This window comes from Dreissena polymorpha, chromosome 12, assembly GCF_020536995.1.
Source record: "Dreissena polymorpha isolate Duluth1 chromosome 12, UMN_Dpol_1.0, whole genome shotgun sequence".
In the NCBI taxonomy this organism is placed as follows: Eukaryota; Metazoa; Mollusca; class Bivalvia; order Myida; family Dreissenidae; genus Dreissena; species Dreissena polymorpha.
This window is the reverse complement of record NC_068366.1, coordinates 34,044,765-34,065,331: the sequence shown is the minus strand read 5'-3', so window position 1 is coordinate 34,065,331 and position 20,567 is coordinate 34,044,765. Positions and strand designations below refer to the sequence as shown.

At 34.4% G+C, this 20,567-nt stretch overlaps 1 protein-coding gene across 1 annotated transcript; it reads right to left on the bottom strand.

The window, feature by feature from the left end:
• Positions 1-1,702: 1,702 nt before the first annotated feature.
• Positions 1,703-8,378, bottom strand: LOC127853703 (small acidic protein-like). The gene is made up of 4 exons (XM_052388432.1): positions 8,280-8,378; positions 4,897-4,983; positions 3,173-3,236; positions 1,703-2,537 (listed from the first exon to the last, which is right to left on the bottom strand). Exons 1-4 carry the CDS (start codon positions 8,355-8,357, stop codon positions 2,221-2,223), a joined length of 546 nt encoding a protein of 181 aa, XP_052244392.1. The 5' UTR covers positions 8,358-8,378; the 3' UTR covers positions 1,703-2,220.
• Positions 8,379-20,567: the final 12,189 nt, after the last annotated feature.

Below are 20,567 nucleotides of genomic sequence, written 5' to 3'. Positions count from 1 at the left end.
TTTTCAATTATTAAAATTAAAACAACATTATGGCGAAATTGGGTGATTTACTGTTGAAAATACGAACCATGCATGTTGCATTTTTATTTTTATTTCAAAAAATAAACGGTAAATCTGTCTAGTTCTTGGTATTTTTGCTGTATATAGTGTTTCTATAAAAACTAAGTTTAAAATATGACTTAAATGATACTATTTTGAATTTTATGACACTTTGTTTTTAACCGACCCAATTTTTACTTGGCTGAAATCACTTACATTTCATGGTGCTCTTCCATAGATAAAAATTTGTAAAAAATAAATGTCTGTAAAAGAATACTTATTTCATCTTGTTTAAACTTTAAACACCTTTACAGCATCTGTACACACCAACTGCATGCCCATATTTGGAAATTTGAATGAATTATGGAACTTTTATATACCCCAGGGGTGAAAATAAACTGGACAAAAGCCGAGCGTGGGGGTGGTTTTGAAAAAATCGGTATATTTTTTTAAAAAGCATGGAAAGCCTACCTACAAATTTGCATGTAGTTCAGTGAAATGATGCTGATTAAGAAAATAATTAATTAGATTATATTTGGATATGTGCCCATTAGAGGTGCACTACCTTAAGTCATCCCAGATTAGCCCACGCAGTCCACACAGGCTAATCAGGGACGACACTTTCTGATTAGACTGGAATTTTTTTTAGAAGACAGGTCCTTGAAACGAAAGTACCATAAAAGCCAAGTTTGTCCCTGTGCGGATTGCACAGGCTTATCTGAGACAACACTGCACTTTTCCATTAACTCTATTTTGCCAGAGTGCCGCTCATATAACTGATGTGATCAATGCTTCTTGATAATGCCTTTTGTCAATGTACCGGCTGATTGTCTGGACAGGAAGAAACAAAATTACGTAATGTGTGCATCAAACCATGGTAGGGTAACTGCCTAAAAATGTCATTGAAGTTGCTTTATTAGTTCCAGAGATGTACACAATTGTAAATTTCCTACTTCTAATGTAATATCGGACAAAAATCGGAAAATTCAAAACACTATTACTTAAAAATATGTCCAGGTGCATCATTAGTTCCTGAGGTATCAAGCAGTAACAAAAAATACTAAACAAGTCATCAATAATCAAGGTCAATAAATTCCACACATCCCCCCCCCCAAAAAAAAAATTCTTATCTATATGCTTATCTCTCACTTTAAGTTATGATATTTTTGTTAATCTTCTTGCAACAGTTCCAGTAAAATCCATGATAATCCTGACACAGGTACAACTTGGGAAAAAAATTAGAACTGTTCATAAAGCACCACTTTACTTTTTCTGCATCTGTCGCAGCTGTCCTTCAAACAAGAGCAAAAATAATTATTCAAAAATCATTACTCATAAACATTCCCTTCTCAAGTTGCTTTAGGATGTTTCAATCCTATCGTGATATATACCTTGTATTATGATGTAGAAAATCAATTTAAAATAGTAATTCTAGTCGTACAAAAAGTGAAGTTAGTTAAAAGGACTTTTCAGATTTGAACAATTCTTGAGCTCCAATAAATTAACAAGAACAAAAATAAAAGAGAAATGTTGTTCCCTATCTGGGCTTGAAACGGTGTCTTTTGGATTAAAAAGCTGCCAAAACTGTCATAAGATGCTTGCGTTATATTCTTTACATCAGAAACCCACATGTATAATTTATTGATTTATCAACAACAAATCATCATTTTTCATAACCGAAACTGTATTTTCATTACGAGTCTAGGTGATTATTGCCATTTCGCTCCCTTATATAATAAAAGTGTTGTTTTATTTGTTTAATGTTTGACAAGACGCTTTTAAAATGTAATTTTTACAATCTGACAACAAATCCCGTAAAGATCATCATCCACTTTGTGCTAAATGACATTTGTATAAACGTATTAAAACAGTCTTACTCAAGGAAGTGGTAATAGTTCAAAAGCATAACATTCAACCTTCCATTGACCAAATCAGAAGTGAAATTAACACATCATTTCCTTAATCTAGATTAACCTATCCAATGTTGTGAAAATCAGAAATCCCTTTTTTAAAGAATATTTAAGAAGAAAAATTAATATCAAGACAGACTACATTTTGTCATTTTAATAATAAAATGCAAGTCAAACAATGGTATATCCAATCCTAAATGATGGGATGAAATATGATGCACAATTCATAAAATTCATATACTAGTACTGCTTTTTTTCCCTGCATTCTACACTAGTTTGAATCGCTAGATTTTACAAAATTCATGATCATCTTGGGCTTTTTGGGAGGAGTTTCAGTCTTTTCAGCAGCCTCATCATGTTGACGCTTTTTATTAACATCCTCACTTGTGTTCTTTTCACATTTTTCTGATTGTTTTTCTTCCAAGCTATCATTATCTTTATTAGTTTTACTGTCGAGGCCACTTGAAGACAAGTTTGACTCTCCATCAGCAAACCCAAGCCCTTTGTGTGAATGCCTGGTGACCCGATGCTCAAACGTTTGCTTGAACTGTTCTTCCAGATGCTTGTTGATTTCTTCAGTCTCTTTATCTGTCAACAGAAGTATAAAATAAGTCATTGGCTGCCACTAAGCAAATACAGTTGAATAAACGTTCAATTGGCTATTTTTTTCTCTATAAAACCAGATAATATATTCAAAACCAACAAGATAAGATATTCAAAATGCGAAGAATTCTAATCAAGAAAGGTAAATTTTGACAAAAGGCGCAATCAAGCTGTAATCTTTATTCAGGACTACAATTGTGCCTACTTATTCATCCTAAAAACCTCAAACTATCTGCAAACAGACATCTCAACATTTTCCACCCTTCATATACAGATATACCGGGGTATGTTCTTAAAAACTTGTGTTGTACTGGCATGCAGAATTTTCAATTTTAGTACACAAAAGAGATAATAACTATTTTAAACTTCCTCTGTATAGGTTTAAAGTGTCTTATCAGGTCCCTACAAGTTAAAAAAAGCAGTGTTCAACATAATGAATACCATGAAATTTTCCTATTAAAAAAAACTTTAATTGGTTTTGAATTGCTACAGAAATATGTATAACTTATACTTAATCTTTTATATACAGGTATATGTTAAAAGGGCTGATGAAATACTTAGATCAGCATGTTACCAATTCGTATGACTGTGGCATATATTCCTCAAAAACACAAACTTACTGTCCCTGGTATGTGCATGCACAGGTTCCTTGTCACCAATCACAAACCTGCCTCTGTGCTCTTGCTGCAAGAAAATACAATTCAAAGTGACAGTGTAAGTGTACACTTGAAGACTTTTCTAACACCGTTCTTGTCCAAGTAAATCAGTTCCAGGGATGTACAATTCTACACATCAGATTGCTATGGCCAGTTAAAAATTTCGAAGAGGGAGCTTGATTCATGTATTGCTAGTCTGCAAATGGGAGTGCATTTGTTAAGAGTAAATTATTGAAATGCCATTTAAGACGGTAAAAAAATGCCATTTAAGACGGTAAAAAAATGTCATTTTGACATTGCCCTTTTTTTTTCATTTTCAAACAATAATATGTATGCAAATATGTGTTCTAGTCAATCGTAAAGCTAACGAATATTGCGAATTTCTTAATTTGTCCAAATCATCGCCTGCAGTTTCATGTTCAGGTATTTTGATCTTTTAATACAGTACAACATGAAGAACAAGGGACAAAATTGTCACAAAACCAGGTTTTCATTGTGAAAAAAAAATCTGATAAAGGGAGAAAACTCAAACTGAACTTTTGAAATGAACAAAAAAAATTAACCCCCTTTGTAATTTTTTTTTTTTTTTTAAATCTATTTTTAGTCGTGGCGACCTTGACATTGGAGATATTGACGTGATTCTTTCGTGGGACACACCGTCCCATGATGGTGAACAAATGTGCCAAATGATTTTAAAATCTCACAATGAATGACATAGTTACATGTATGGCCAGGACAAGCTCATTTATGGCCATTTTTGACCTTTGAACTCAAAGTGTGACCTTGACCTTGGAGATATCGACGTAATTATTTCGCGCGACACACCGTCCAATGATGGTGAACAAATGTGCCAAATGATTTTAAAATCTGACGATGAACGACATAGTTATGGCTCGGACAAGCTCATTTATGGCCATTTTTGACCTTTGAACTCAAAGTGTGACCTTGACCTTGGAGATATCGACGTAATTATTTCGCGCGACACACCGTCCAATGATGGTGAACAAATGTGCCAAATGATTTTAAAATCTGACAATGAACGACATAGTTATGGCCCGGACAAGCTTATTCCGCCAGCCCGCCCGCCAGCCAGCCAGCCCGCCCGCATTCGCCAATCTAATAACCAGTTTTTTCCTTCGGAAAACCTGGTTAAAAATTTACAGACAACAAACATTTTAAATTAATATGACAATGATATGAAAATCATTCTGAGTTGATGTCCTTGAAAGCAAATGACCAATTTTGTAATTTTACAATTTTCTTATCATATCATGTTCTTATGAGGGCATGTTAAGATTATATAATTACGTACAAGGATTTGCAAAAGTTCTTCCAGTGATCTCCACTAGAAACAAGCACTACTACTTCTACCCAGAAAATGTTGTTATAATAGGTTAAGGGTGCATGGATCTTATTTTAAGAATCAATTGAAATATGACAGTGCTTTGGGCTTTCATGATTGCAGCTACATTAGAATAATTGAACAGGAAAATATTTTTCTACAAAAATAAACGCAGGGAAAGCATCCAAATATTGCAACATTCACAGCTGAAATATATTTATAATTTATTACAAATGTACTGGTGTATGGATAATTGATATTTCAGCATAAATGAACTAATTATTAAAAAAGAACTGTTATACAGGGTTTATATGTTTGTATAACTGTGGCTAATTCCATGACTCACCTTTGCAGCTCCCATAAGCTTTAAGAACTTCTTTTTGCGATCATCATCCCCAAGGTCTACAGCCTCCCACTTGTTTGCCGAATGAACCTAACAATTAATAAATTAAATAACATACAACATCATTCATTATGAATATAATAAACAGTGTACGAAAAATTTCTTATTTTCCAGGTAGCCCACTGGGCTACCAATACAAATATTTGGTAGCCTATAAAATTTACCTACAAAATAATTAGAGGCAAGTTTTCATCTTTATTTTATTTCTTCATTTACATATACATAATATGTATAGTTGTATACATACATATATACAGGGATCATATTTTCCCGCAACATCAATCGGTCCGGATTTAAATGGGGAAAAAGTGTCCGAAAATTTATATTCGAAATCATGACAAATTACGTTAAAATATATACCATTGATTTTGCTATTCATGAAGATGGTATAATAAATGTACAAGTTAAATTCCGTTAGGCCTTATTTTAAAACGGAACATACGAGTTTTCTCATTTTGTTTTATCATTTGCTATTTCATTGACATTGGTTGTTTCGTGTGCTGTTTTATCTGACTGTTTTTCATCGTTGTCAATATAATAAGTCTGTGTAAATCTATACCGATGTTTTAAATCCTTGTCAGCTCGATAATAGCTTACAAACATGCATTGAACCATACAAATGTCTGTGCGTAGGTTTGTTACTGACAATAACAAAACCAAATAGTTAAGAAATAATTCATGTAAGGTATAGTTTGTAGTCGAATAACCCACGGCCGATAGTAAAGATGCGTAGGGATTAATTGATTTGAAACCACGCATCTAAACTTTCGGTCGTGGGTTATTCAACAACAAACAATAAAGAACACAAATTATTTCGATTCTAACACGATTTTTACTGAAGATTTATACAATGTATATTATTTTTCTTGTGTACTATTTTATGTGAAGTTCCGCCCATAAAAATAACTTTCGGCTGTTCTGTCGATCAGATCCGCGACTTTTATTTTTTTATTGCCAAATTATTACGCTGGTGGAAAATGTATCGGCATATTTTGTTTAATTACAGCGCGTGCTTTCAGTGTATAAGGTCCGCTCACAATTATTGCAGACTATCCGATTTTCTTCTTTGTTTATATGACAGTTTACTTTATCATGCATGAAATGCACAATTTCCACGAGGATAACATCGAGCTTTGTATCTCCGAAGTAACTGTAAACGATTTTATCCAGGACGAGAACACCTTATGGACCGATTGTGCTAGGTATAAGCCAGTGAAATTATCGAATGATAATTTGATATTGACACGTGTGACTAATACACAGCCGTGCGAATCTTCGCTGCTTGGGGCCATACTCTGATACTAGTTGGCTGACGTGCAATAATCTGGTCCTGACCGGTTTAGAGACTGCAGCGAATGGTTTTTCACACCTAATCGAAATAAGAAGGTTATTAGGGTGTGCACTGTGTAATCGATTTCATGATTTGGGAATTTTAGCAAACAGAATCAGACCGACTGTTTGAGATTTTCAATCGGTCTTTCATGACCTCAATCGGTCTAGGACCGACAAAATTATGATCCCTGCATATATATATAATACAGCAAGTAGTCTGATGTACACAGTCAATATCATAAATTAATGTTACAGTACAGGCACCGTACTTAAATGTAAATGTACAAAGAAAATCATATACTACATGCAGATATTACATGTATGTGCACATGTATGCGTACTTAAATTCGGACAGTACCTAAAGTCGGAAACGTAAATAAAGCGTTTAGATGATCAATACTATTGACTCTTATGGTGTTAATCAATGCCATTGCCCTTTTTAACAACAAATACCGAGTTTCAAAGAAATCAAGAGAGTATTAAATCATTTATTTACTTGTGTCCGACTTTAAGTACTGTCCGAATTTACGTATTGCATCCGTATGTTACGACACTTGTGTGCAGTCAGTATACAATACAATAATTGTTCCAATAATGAAGGAATTGATACAGCGTAACGGTAATGATACAGCTTGTTTACATTATATTTTTTTAAGAGGAAATGTCAATGCCAAATAACTCGCGAGATACCCCGGTACTTTAGTTAAAATTCACAACGAAACTTTTAATGGAAATTAAATGATCTCAATGTTGTACCCGCTACGAAATTTTTATTTACAAATAAATACACCCACGCCAATTTTCGCGCGCTTTTTATCTGGACAAAGAAATTCATTTATTTAATGTATAATTTGTAACATAAAATAGCTGTACACGATGCGTGCAAACCGTGTCAGGTGATTTACGCATGTTGCAATACAACGGTCCTGATTGGGAGCTTATCTTATCATAATTCATATCTTTCACTTTCGAAAATTTCAAACGTCTGTGTTTCTGACTCTTATTGTCTATATTACCCACCCATAATTTGGTTTAAAAAATATAAATCGGGCATATATGGGATTATCGATTAACAGTCGATTAATCCAATTATTAATTGACAATGCAAACTTATTAGCAGGTATTAACCGCGTTCACACCGTTGGAATTAATATTCATTTTCGGTTTCGTTACCGTTTTGAACTTTTGAAGAATCCGCTATTGTTTTGATATTTTAATGTGCGGCGTCCTTGGATATTTAACGACATCAAAAACGTTGTCGCTATTACTCATTGTTGCGGTTAACAAAGAATTCCAAATTGCGAAATGAGGTTGCATCATGTGCGCCAACTATCCAACCGGCTCTCATTATATTATTAGCAGACAACAAATGTTGATTCTGATTGGATGATTAAAATACACTGTTACTGTTTACAATCGACATTACCACAAGTGATCGGTGACTGATTAGATAATTGATTGCACTTTGTTATTGAATTATAAACAATACACAGTGTACAAACACATGGACAGCGTGTTTATTCTACGTATGTCTGTCAATAAACCAGGCTACTACTCTTATAGATTTATAGTAGCCCGGCGGGCATCATCTGGAAAATTTCAGTCGCCCGATGAAAAATTTGGGTAGCCCCCGGGCTCCGGGCAATGGATTTGTTGGACGCTGTAATAAATAACTTGTGACTAAATCATTTGGCAATTTTTCATTGTTTCAATTCAACACAACCCGCAAAAATGCTATTTAAGAGATGACTATTGATGACATATCTAAATTTTAATAGAGTAATCCTGAGCATACCAAGTTTACACAGTTCATAAAAATGATTTGTTTATTTTTGCTGTGGTTTATCATACCACGAACGCGTACATAGTGGTTGGAAATTCATTTTTAGGTCGAATTGCACAGGGTACGAATGTCGTTTCAAGTTGCAATGATATTCTGATCATTATAACAAAATTGTCTATCATACCCTTCAATTTTAAAATCCAATAAATACCTTCTCGGGATTTAGGTCGTCAACTGTCTCAGAATCTTTGTCTTTCGATTCTGAATCTGATCCTTTTGAAACACTCATCGCTGTTGTTGTTGTTGTTGTTGTTTTATATCACTGTATATTGTGCGGATCATAATAATTTGCGCGTGTATTTCCGGGTATTAAAGTGAGATTATGGGCATTTTACACTGTTGTATTGAGCTGAAAAGAATTAACAGGTCAAACGAGTTAGTTAAAATTTGGTTACAGGCCAAGTATCTGCAACTCATCTTGCTACCAGTTGTTTATAAAAAAATACATATTATGTATATTCCATATTTTACATGACTCACCCAGTCCTCTTAGCCGAAATGATCCGTAAAACAAAATAGTGTATTTGTGTCGTATGAACGAATCTGCACTAAAACTTAATTTAGATTCACATCGTAAATCGAATCATTTCTGTCGTCAGTTGTCAAAACGAAAGCACGGTTGATATTCCAATGCAATATTTTTCTCTGTCCATGAAATTGTTTAAGTATGTTGATGCCGCCTCCAAATAATTTTCATTTCAACTATACCGTCTTCAAAATTAAAAAAAAACATTGTTTAAACAGAGAAGTGGAATACAAGTTGCTTAAATGAACATTGATGTTTTATTTATCTTTGAGCACATGAAACGCTCAATGTGAATGCTTGCATATATTACTGTCTTCTATATGTAACATTGTTTCGATAGTTATCAAAACGCCATTTTCATGGTGTAAAAAAACAAGTTATCTGTTTTGGTTGTTTTAAGTTTCATTTTATCATTGTACATTGATATTCATACGCTGGCAGCGTAGCAGCGACTTATATGGCTGTTATCTAAATGGATGATCTTCCTTCCATAAGGTGCGGGTTTAAAAGTCATATAAAAGCTGCACAAACGTGGTATCCTAAGTCAGCTTCTCAGAATAATAACAATATATTTTGTGGCTGCTCAAGTAGAGTATTCGCAATTGGTGATCTGTCACTGCCATTCAATTTTCACAAGTAAATGGAGCTCTGGTGTACTATACCGTTTTGTGAATGACGTAATGAATGAACTCTAATAGTGAAATGGGATCTGACAATATGCGGCCTTTAACTGGTGATGATATTGTTCTGCTGTCGCCGGTAAGCACGAAATTCTTACCAAATGCTACAACTACACAAATAGGTGGAGTTACGCATTAAGTGAACAAAATTATTAATACATGATAACATTATAATTATAATAATGATAAAAATACATGACCCAAATGTTAAATAGTTGGTGTATATCCCCGTATTCTTTTCTTCAGCATGATTATTCAACTATTGACCCTATTGACGGACAAAACTGGCCACATCCGGAGTAATATGATTGATATAAACTTATTCACAATAAGCTTTGTAACAAAACAACCCAAATATATATCCTCCATTTACAAGATTATGCAATGCACATAATACCCTAGTTGTCTGCTCTTTTGTTGTTAAGTGTTGTTCACCAATGTAAATGTCAATTTAAGCGCAATTTTATACAACTATGGCAACTATAAACACTCATTATGCCTGTTGAATATCAGTAAGTTTATCATTCTTAAAATTAATAATTATAGCATTTTATTCTGATTATACACAATCACATATTTATTATAATCTGCTGTTTTTTTAAGCCTAAATTGAATATTGTTTATCGGATCAATACAATTAATAAAAGAAAGTCTGGATGCTGTCAGGACTTTTTCTGTCGGGTGGCATTCTAAAGAATCGAAACACTATTAGGTTTATTTGAAGCCCTGGTTTGAACTTATTCACTCTGAGAATAAAACCTAATGTTATTTCAAGTCTCTTATAAATGAATCTTACAAGAACACCTAAAACAACAATAAAAGGAATGTTTGACCCTTGCTTTGGATAAAAGTTTTTAAGACCCAAGCATATAAATAGCTATGTTTTTATAAAGATAGTGAGTGTTAAATTTAAACATATTTGTGTGTTTTATGTTTTTACTTAGATATTTGTGTCACTCATTGTTTTATTTTATATTTCCATATATTTAAAAAAAATGAAGGGTTATCGTTTATCTTAACTTTTTTTGTAGACTGTTCACTATAGGAACACGCATATGCGTTGGTTTATCTGAATAGATATAGCAAATACCTAATGCCTATACAATGGCCATTATGAAGAAATGTTATCCAGTATGAGACTCAGTAAGTTAAATTTCTATATGGGAGTTCACTATTTTATATAAAGACACAAATACTTTCTTATCATAAAAACTATTTAAAAATGTGTTAATGCGATGACCAGTATATAGGCTTACTATTGATACAATGCAATATTCATTAAACGAGCATGCAATACTCCGTTCAGTTTTGTATTATTTAAAACTCAGATTCTAAATTATACACAAACAACCCAGCTAGCACGTAACGTTCAAATAACGTTACGCTTAAGTTCTATTTAGGTTATGATCACACAGAACGTTCCCAGAACGTTGTAACAAAAATAAAACTATCAGTATTTGTAACTTATTTTAGTTGTGTGAAATAGATGTTATGAAAGTCACATTTGAACAGTATTTTTTTACGATCCTAGGATATATTGGTGGACTTTAAAAGTGTAACGTTCCTGTAACGTTCTTACAACGTTTTTTTCGGAACGTTATCGGGAAACCAAATTTCAACGTTACATTCCTAACGTTCGCAGAACGTTATAAGAACGTATAAAAATCACACAATATAAACATGTACATTAAATATGTTTCATAAAGAATTTGACGTTTTTTTTCGTTTTTGTTTTTTTTACAAAATACGCTTATAAGTATATTTGCATTTTGACCCGTTTGTGTGAGTTCCAGGTCAGCACATAAGGTAGTCGTGAAGACACAGCGATGACCTGTGAATAAACTCTGACATTCACACACGACCCGTTTGTGTATCTTCGAATGTTTGCATGCGCGATTCTCTTGTTATCTAAACCAGCAGATCTCGTGCGCGCCACTCGATTCCTTTGTTCACTGACCTACTGGCTAATGGGATTTTCAAACTTTGCTGTTATTGAACGTAAACCTTTTTGTTCAATAATAAGAGAAGTTGGAACCTACAATCGACGATAAACAACAGTTTGCGAGGTAGGTTTTTATTGTTATTTCAATTTATAATATTTAAATTGATATCATTATGCACTTGCTTTAAATTCAAATTCGGAATTATCGGGAAACTCGTACCATGGAGACTTCGTACCACTTTTGAATATACTAACGTTCACTTTAAGTCATTTTTGGTAGCAATTTGTTGTTGAAAGCATTCTTGAAAACACATGTAATTACGTGAAAAATAAACAGGTACACTTCAAGGCCGTTATTTCGAACACCGATAATCCGAATACACCGTTAATCGAAAAAGAAATTCAAATCAAAACTTTATCTTAACCTCAATAATAAATTTTATTGAATTCGAAAATTGAAATATATAATTTTTAAAATGTAGTTTATAAAAAGTGTTTGTTGGTCATGACATGATTAAAATATTGATCTTGTAGGTTAATTTCAAATTTAGTTATGAATTGATACAGTCATAATATATATATATATATAATATATATATAAACATTATTTAATTTAAAGATGTTGTAACGCTTGATTATTTTACCATGTATGAGAGAAAATTCGGTTTCATATATGTGTATGTTCAATATGACGCATATGATATGTGTGTTTTCTTGGTGTTATTCATGTGGTACATGTACGCCTTGTCTTTTGTTTCTCCGTTTTATTTAAAAAAGAAGAGTTGGTTATTCTGATATGTTTTGTACTTCCAGGACAACTGGGAAGACACTCGAACAGATTCAAGACAAAAACCAACAACAATGCGACGATATATATTTGTATAAATTACATTCATGCAATAAACTTGTGTAGAATACAGATGTGTTGGTTTTCAACCTCAATATGAAAATTAGATTTAGGTTCGTTTTAGGTTAAATGATAACGTTATTCCGCAACGTTTTGGGAACGATATAGCGGGATCATATGGTGCTTGTATTCATTTGAATTGTTCACTTTTTGATAAAAGCAACAAACTTGGCACGTTTGTAGATAAAAGTATTTTATTCAATTTTAGCTATGGACCCATCTCCAATTTTCAAGATGGCCGCCATTTTCAAGATGGCCGCCATGATGGCCGCCAAAATTTAGGAAATTACATGTTACTGCCATATTTGATTAAAATATTCTGTTTTTGGCATTGAAAATAGCTGTTTTATATTATAAATTAATTAAAATATGTTTCTACATGAGAAAACATGAATTAAATATTGCATATAAGTCAAAATGGCTTCCAAAATGGCCGCTAAAGTACCAAAAAAAGGATTTTCCTACTCTAATCTATAATTTCAATATTCATTGAACGTATGTTATATAAGCAAGTGTTTTTCTTTTTTGAAGGAAGGGAGGGGTGCAATGCAGCCAACAATCCCAGGTTACTGGACAGCCTCGTCCTTTCTTGTAGTAAGAAATGCCATAAAATATGATTATATTAAAAAACTGAAAAAGGTAAATGGTGGACTAACGTCATACTCTCATAGAAAATGTATTAAAATAAAGAAGACCAGGTCAATGCCATTGGCCTGATTTAGAAAGGGCGGGGTAGAACAATAAACCCATTAAAAGCTAAAATAAAGGTTGTGTAAAAGCGACACAAATCCAACACAATTATTTGATTACACCAGGTTTGTGCAGAGATTACACATTTTAAAAGAAAACAGTCACAAGACTGTATAATTAGGTGGGTGTTGGCTGCTCTCCCTCCCCCAATGACCTAGATTTTGTCAGTTATTTGACAATCTAGTAAGTATTTGGCGAGGGCAGAGAAGACCGGGCCCCTAGCTGCTCCCTTGGGGTCTAGCACGTTGGTAAGGTTAAAAACTAGTCCATGGGAGTGCAATGCAGCTTCGAGGTGGTCCCTCTGCGCCTTATGGTTAGGACAGTGTAGCAGCATGTGGGGCGCAGTGAGAGGTTCCTGGCACCTAGGACATGCAGGGTCTATACCGAGGACATACTTTCCTGCGCCAACGGGTAATAGGGTGGTTCCCATCCTCAGGCGCGTGATGGCTCTGTCAAGCACAATGCTTGCTGAGTATCTGTCAGGCGGCCTGAGGGTTTTCGCAGGTCTAGTAAAAGTATGTCGACGGGAAGACAAATTGTCGGTCCGGAGATTCCATTCGCCTAAAACAAATTTCTTTGTCAAGTAGTAGATCTCAGAAGGTGCCAGGGGTCCCCAACATCTACGGCCCCCTCAAGAGGCCCATACTAATGTGACCTTTAAAGATTTATCTAGGCACTGTTAATGAAGTTCCAAAATGCTAGCTAAAATATCAGGCCTAGATCTGCTATTTCTGTTTTTTATGGACTCAAGAGATGACATTGAGTCTGATAAAATAGCAGTTTTAGTGGGTTTATTGACCAATATCCAGCACAGAGAGAATTTAATTGCCAAAAGTTCTGCTGTAAAAATAGAGAGATTGTTGCTGAGCCTGTGCGTTTTACTAATATTTTTTGAAGGGATTACAAAAGAGTTGGCTACCAAACCAGAGTTAGGGCATTTGGAGCCGTCAGTGTAGATTTTTAGATGCTCAGCATACATATTATCTATAAGAGAGAGAGCTTCTGACTTGATGAGTTGTGGCAAGTCAGTTTTCGTTATTTTATTAGAGAGTGATAGGTCACCATCAATGGGTCCAAGCGTCCAGGGGGGGGGGGGGGGGGGGGGGGGGGGGGGGGCTTGGAAGGCCTCAGGTCTGCTACATGTACCTTGTCGAGACCGGCATCCTCAACCAGGGTCCTAATGCTCGCACCAAAAGGTAGGGCGACATGCTTACGCTTAAGTATTTTGCCCTTGATGAAGGTGCCAGTCCCGACAAGTTTGTTAACGGGGTTTGAACCATGCCGAGACTTAACCCTGGCCCAGAAATTGAGGGACTGTTGTTTTCTACGCAAGTCAAGAGGTAACACACCGGCCTCCTCCTCTAGCAGTGCACCCGGTGTACAGTTTAGGGCTCTCAGAGCTATCCTTAGGGCCTTGTGTTGAATGGCATCAACCATTTTTAGGGCGTTTGGCTTAGCACATGCATAGATTTGGGCTCCATAATCTAGCTTTGGACGTATAAGGGACTTGTAGAGTGTTAAGAGGCTATTTTTATCTGATCCGAAACCTGTGCCTCTTAACATTCTCATTAAATTTAGGTCCCTTTCGCACCTTTCTGCCAAATATTTGAAGTTGTGAGTAAAAGTTAACTGTTTATCTAGGTACATACCTAGAAATTTCACCACTTTTTCAAAGATAATTTTGGTGCCGCCTAAATTTAAGTCCAAAGAGTGCTGAAATTGTTCGCCAAATAGTAATCCTACTGTTTTGGTTGGAGAAATTTTGAATCCCCATTCAATTGCCCATTTCCATATGGAGTCTAAGCCTGCTTGAGCCCTCTTTTGCAGGCGTAACATGTTAGACCCCTTTAACCAAGTGCCTGAGTCATCGGCAAACTGGGAGATAACCATTCCTGAGTCTTTTACGGCATCAGGTAGACCGTTTACGATGAGGGAGAACAGAGTTGGGGATATTACGGACCCCTGAGGGGTTCCGCGGTCAGTTATGGCTACCTCTGATAACTCCCCATCGACCCTGACCTGGATTTTACGGCCCTCTAGGAATGCTCTGAGGTAGTGGAAACAGTATCCAGTGATTCCATAGTCAGCTAGCTTTTTTAGTATGCCGAAGGTCCATGTTAAATCAAAGGCAGAAAGAATATCATGTTGTAATCTAGCTAGCTGATCAAGAGTAGATCGCCCCTTCCTAAAGCCAGACTGGAAGGGGTTTAGTATATTATTTGATTCCAATAAGTGTTCTAATCTATTTTTGACCATTATTTCTAGTAATTTACCTGCATGTGATGTTAGACTTATTGGACGATATGAGTTTGGATCATTTTTGTCTTTACCGGGTTTAGGAATTGGAATCACTGTGGCCTGCTTCCACTCGGGTGGTATCCTGCCTGTCCTATACACCTGATTGAATAGGTTAAGCCAGATTTTTAGAGTTATGGCTGGCATATTTTTAAACATTAAATATGCTATTTTGTCAGGCCCCGTGGCGGTGTTGCTCCTGCTGTTAATGGCACTTAATAATTCTGTAATAGTGAATGGTAAATTGAGAGGCGTGCTGTTATCCCCAGGCTCATTTAAAATATTTCGGTGCTCAGTCTCAAACCGCTTTTGATAATTCAGAGTTTCAACGGGAAGGTTTGAGTCACTGGAGACAGATTGGAAATGTCGTACCAAAAATTGAGCCTTGTCCCTTGGGGTAGTGGCAATTTCGCCTTTGTATTAAAGAAGCGGTAAAGGGGTGAATGAATTTCCTTTAATTCTGTGATTTTTTTGCCAAAAATCCCTAGTATTTTTCTTATTAGTGGAGGATGTGATCGCGGTTAGATTTTAAGGCAGCTTTAAGGTTGGAAGTGTGAACTCGTTGAATGCAGTTTTTTCATTATTTTAGGAATGACACAATATGTTGAGAATATTATACAAATGAAGGTATCTGTAAATACAAAAAAAAAAGAAAAACACTTGCTTACATAACATACGTTCAATGAGTATTGAAATTATAGATAAGAGTAGGAAAATCCTATTTTTTGTACTTTAGAGGCCATTTTGGAAGCCATTTTGGAAGCCATTTTGACTTATATGCAATATTTAATTCATTTTTTTCATGTAGTAATATGTTTTAATTAATTAATAACATAAAAAAGGTAATTTGAATGCCAAAAACAGAATATTTTAATCAAATATGACAGCAAAATGTAATTTCCTAAATTTTGGCGGCCATCTTGGCGGCCATCTTGAACATGGCAGCCATCTTGAAAATTGGAGATGGGTCCATAGCTAAAATTGAATAAAAAACTTAAATCTACAAATGTGCCAAGTTTGTTGCTTTTATCAAAAAGTGAACAATCATTTCACCATATGACCCCACTAATAAGCGAACCATACATTTTAACGTTAGGAGAGCGTTGCAGTGCAACGTTTCTGGAACGTTTGGACTAACGTTAGGATAACGTTATAAGAACGTTTTTGTGCTAGCTGGGAAGTGTTTAACATTGCAGTTTATCTTCTATAAAATATTCGCCACCAAGCGCTCGATTCTCACTTTTTATCTGGTTTCAGACAATCCAATAATTGACATACTCTAGTGAGCTACTCAATTTTCACAGCGAGCATTTAAGATGTATGTAATAACTGATTATTTAATGTGTATATTCTAAATCGACAAAGCACGTCGAGAACGGCCTTCGATTAAAATGTGACAATTGCATTCAGTCCAAAGTAATTATAATTTTTAAAAATAATACTTAAAATCGATGAATTATTAACCGTCGTTGAAATGGCTTGCTTTGAATTTTGTCTAGTTTTGCTCGATAAACAAGAAAATATGAGGTGTCGGGTCTTACCTAGTAGAGAATGTCTCCGCTGTAACTTATTCATGTGTTTAATTGTTCACACACTTATATGTAACAACGAAAGCAATAACCGTTACATTCTACAGCTAATTATTTCAATATATAAGCCACCTGCATATCACACATGTGGTACATAATAGAAGCAAGGAACCAAAGGCAGCCAACCGAATAGTATAAGAGAGTTTAATGATTACGAAACGTTTTGCCTGTAATTGGGTCTACTTGTAGCAAACATTCTTTTGCACAAACCAGCGCATGTTGGTACTAAAATTCATGCATTACTAAGTGCCCCCAGTACGTTTTATTTTATCGAACTCACTTTTAACATTAATGTCATCGAATGCCGAAATGTCAATGCGAACATTGTAACATATTTTGCCAATTGGTATTTGCAATTTTGATTTTCTTCTCGTGATGTTTAGTAACTTCAAAGGTCGTACATGTGTGTATTGATTCGCAAATCTCATAACCGGGAATGCGTAAATGGTCCTACTGACCACATTTATCAGTACGTTTTTCACATGCACATAAATTATATGAAGTTTTTTGTACATGCGATTGGCAGAATGCAGGGCCGTTAGGTATGTGAGAGATCAAGTCCTGCTAGAAAAACGCCAATTCAAAAGAGAAACGCCGATTACCACGTTGATCCAGATCCCAAAATCGATATCCACTTTAAATTCATCTTAAAGGGGCCTTTTCGCAGATTTTGGCATGTTTTGAAGTTTGCCATTAAATGCTTTATATTTATAAATGTAAACGTTGGATCTAAAATAAACTCCAGTAAAAAATCAAGAATAAAATTTAAAAAAGGAAAACAAAGTAGCACGCAGCAGGGCTCGAAGCAATGACCCCCCGGAGTCCTGGAGTGACATCTAGTACATCCTGCCAAGTATAATAGACAGACGAATTTTATACTTTATATAAGCAATCTGCGTAGTTTCTTAAAATTAAACGACAACAACCGAGCTCTCCAAATTATTCAATCGTTTCGCGTTGTAATTTTCAGGTTTTTAAATCGTCAAAAGATGCATATAATGGCTATTTTAAAGCATGGTAAATGTTCAGTATTACTGTTTCCTCACTAATATCCTAACTAAAACGAAAATTTGCGAATCTGAAACAACTTTTTTCAGTTTTGTCAATTTACCAAAACGTGAAAAGATCCCTTTAAAGTTCAAAGGCTACGACATCTACTGCATTAATATACTCGTACAGGTGTTCATGAAATCAAGTTTTTAAGTTTGACTGGATATTAAACATTACTCTAAAAAACAGCATTCTCCATCGTTCGGAAGATGGGTGTAAAACCTTGATATGTTGTCATTGTTAACAATGAAAAAACCATCTCTCGACAGATTCGCTGAAAGAAACCATTGCGTTTTGTATCACGTGAAATGTTATTAAAACTAATCGCTGAACATATCCAAACCGTGATGTATGATGCTCCATTAAATCTTAAAGAGTATCAACGTTAACCAAACTACTCTTTTCCGCAAAATAATTTTTTCAGGTGACGTCTGCAATGTTGAACAAGAATTGTTCATGAACAGAAGGAAAATACAAGCTTTTATGAATATTAATATTTTATTCGTCGTTGAACGAACACAACATTTAAAGGGATCTTTTCACGCTTTGGTAAATTGACAAAATTGAAAAAAGTTGTTTCAGATTCGTAAGTTTTCGTTTTAGTTATGATATTTGTGAGGAAACAGTAATACTGAACATTAACCATGCTCTAATATAGCCATTATATGCATCTTTTTACGATTTTAAAACCTAAAAATTATAAAGCGTTGCAACGCGAAACGATTGAATAATTTGGAGAGTTCTGTTTTTGTCGTTAAATTTTGTGAAACTACGAAGATTGCTTATATAAGGTATAAAATACGTCGATAATGTATACTCGGCGGAATAGCTCAGTAGGTTAGAGCGTTTTTACTTCAGGACTCTGGCAGGACTCCAGGGGTCACTGGTTCGAAACCTGCTCCGGGCAATGTTCTTTTCCTTTTTTTTTATTTTTTTTTCTTGATTTTTTACTGGAGCTTTTACGATCCAATGTTTACATTTATCAATATAAAGCATTTAATGAATAAGTTAAAAAAATGCCAAAATCTGTGAAAAGGCCCCTTTAATGTGAATAATTGCACAAAAAAACACTGTATCTTTTATACCTAATCTTAAAATATGACATTTCTGCAGTGAAATAACAGCAGTGAAAATAAAAACAAATTGTTATTTTCATCGGTGAAAATAACAAATTTGGGGAACTACTTTTTCTATTTTTAGATTATCATATCAAGATTCACTTCAATATTTGTATAAATATTTTATGATTACGAGTGAATTAAAACGATATTCCATCGAATCCAACACATTTTTTATGCTTTTTCATCGTTTATTTACATTGTAAAAGAGTAAAACCGCTACTATAATGACATCATTTTGTGTATTGAAATGCATTGAGGCACGCCACGGGAGAAAGGGTAACTTTTCAGCGAAAGGAAAACACCTGTTAATTATTTTCTTGAAAAAAGGGGCATAAAATAAACCGAAAATTTGTTCATGTCAGTGTAAGATCGTTTGTTATTTCACTCGTGATCATATTTCTATGATAACTCGTGAAATAACAATCGATCTTACGCTGACATTTACAAATATCCTCTATTTTTATATGAAACGTTGCTTTTCAGTGGTTCTAAACGCCATTGTCATGGTGTATACAACCAGATATATGTTTCGACGACATTATTGGTTGTTAGTAGTTTCAATTTACATTGATATTCATTTCATATGCCGAAGGTATGCGAGTTTAAGAATGTCATTATGCTGCGCTATCTTATTGTCACTTAAAATAATGTTCAACAGAAGAAATATCTGATGCGCCATAAATACTACACAAGCGACATAATTGAATATGTTTCAATTACATGCTCATTTATATTAAACTATTCATGAATAATACGTTTAATAGTATTGATCTTATAATGATAATTATTATTTGAACTAAATATATGTAACACGTTTGAATTCCCTATATATAGAGAGAGAATTATACCTGGCTATTAAGACAATATATACTATGATGAAGATTTATATCAAATTAACAGTGATTCAACCATTTAACTCCATGTCTTGTCCGGTCGGCCGTCGCAATTTTATACTGTAATGAAATAAATAAAGTTAGCACTAAGGAATCCATCTGAAAGCTAGATCTGCAACACACAATGATACATTTAGATCTCTCAAATAAATTTATTTATTTACACTCAAAACAAGTTTCTCGTCAAGTCCATGCATCCGTCCGCTCACTATATGCAAACATGTTTCCACTGTATTGTCGTACAATCAAAATAAGTGTAAAAGGCAGAAGAACTTATCCATGGTGGTTACTGCATTTAATGTCTTTAGCTATACAACACTAAATCATGCTATGTCTTTATTGTTTCTTAAAAGTGAACCGTCGTGATCTAAACAGATTTGCACAATTTACCCCTTGCTGTTTTACACGTAACACATTGTATATTAACACTGTAATAAGTAATTGGTTGATATATGCGCTTTCCAAAATAAGGATAAAAACTGTAGGAACGATTTATTTTATTGTTTAAACAAAATCCGTTTTAAAATATGTATTGCATGGAAGCAGTATGCTTTCTTGTAGATATAAAACGGATATTTTTTATTTTGAGATATATTTGTTTCTTAAATAAATGTATTAGCCTTTTTCGCTAGAGCGTTCCTCACACAGTTATGATCGAGTTGAAACCAAAACAACCTCCATAAGGG

Bases quoted from the DNA above. Each gene is read 5' to 3' on its own strand.
- LOC127853703 (XM_052388432.1), bottom strand. From the start codon at position 8,357: ATGAGTGTTTCAAAAGGATCAGATTCAGAATCGAAAGACAAAGATTCT. The intron at 3,237-4,896 runs GTGAGTCATGGA...ATTTTCTTGCAG, and splicing joins AGCTTATGGGAGCTGCAAAG to CAAGAGCACAGAGGCAGGTT. The intron at 2,538-3,172 runs GTAAGTTTGTGT...TTCTGTTGACAG, and splicing joins GCATGCACATACCAGGGACA to ATAAAGAGACTGAAGAAATC.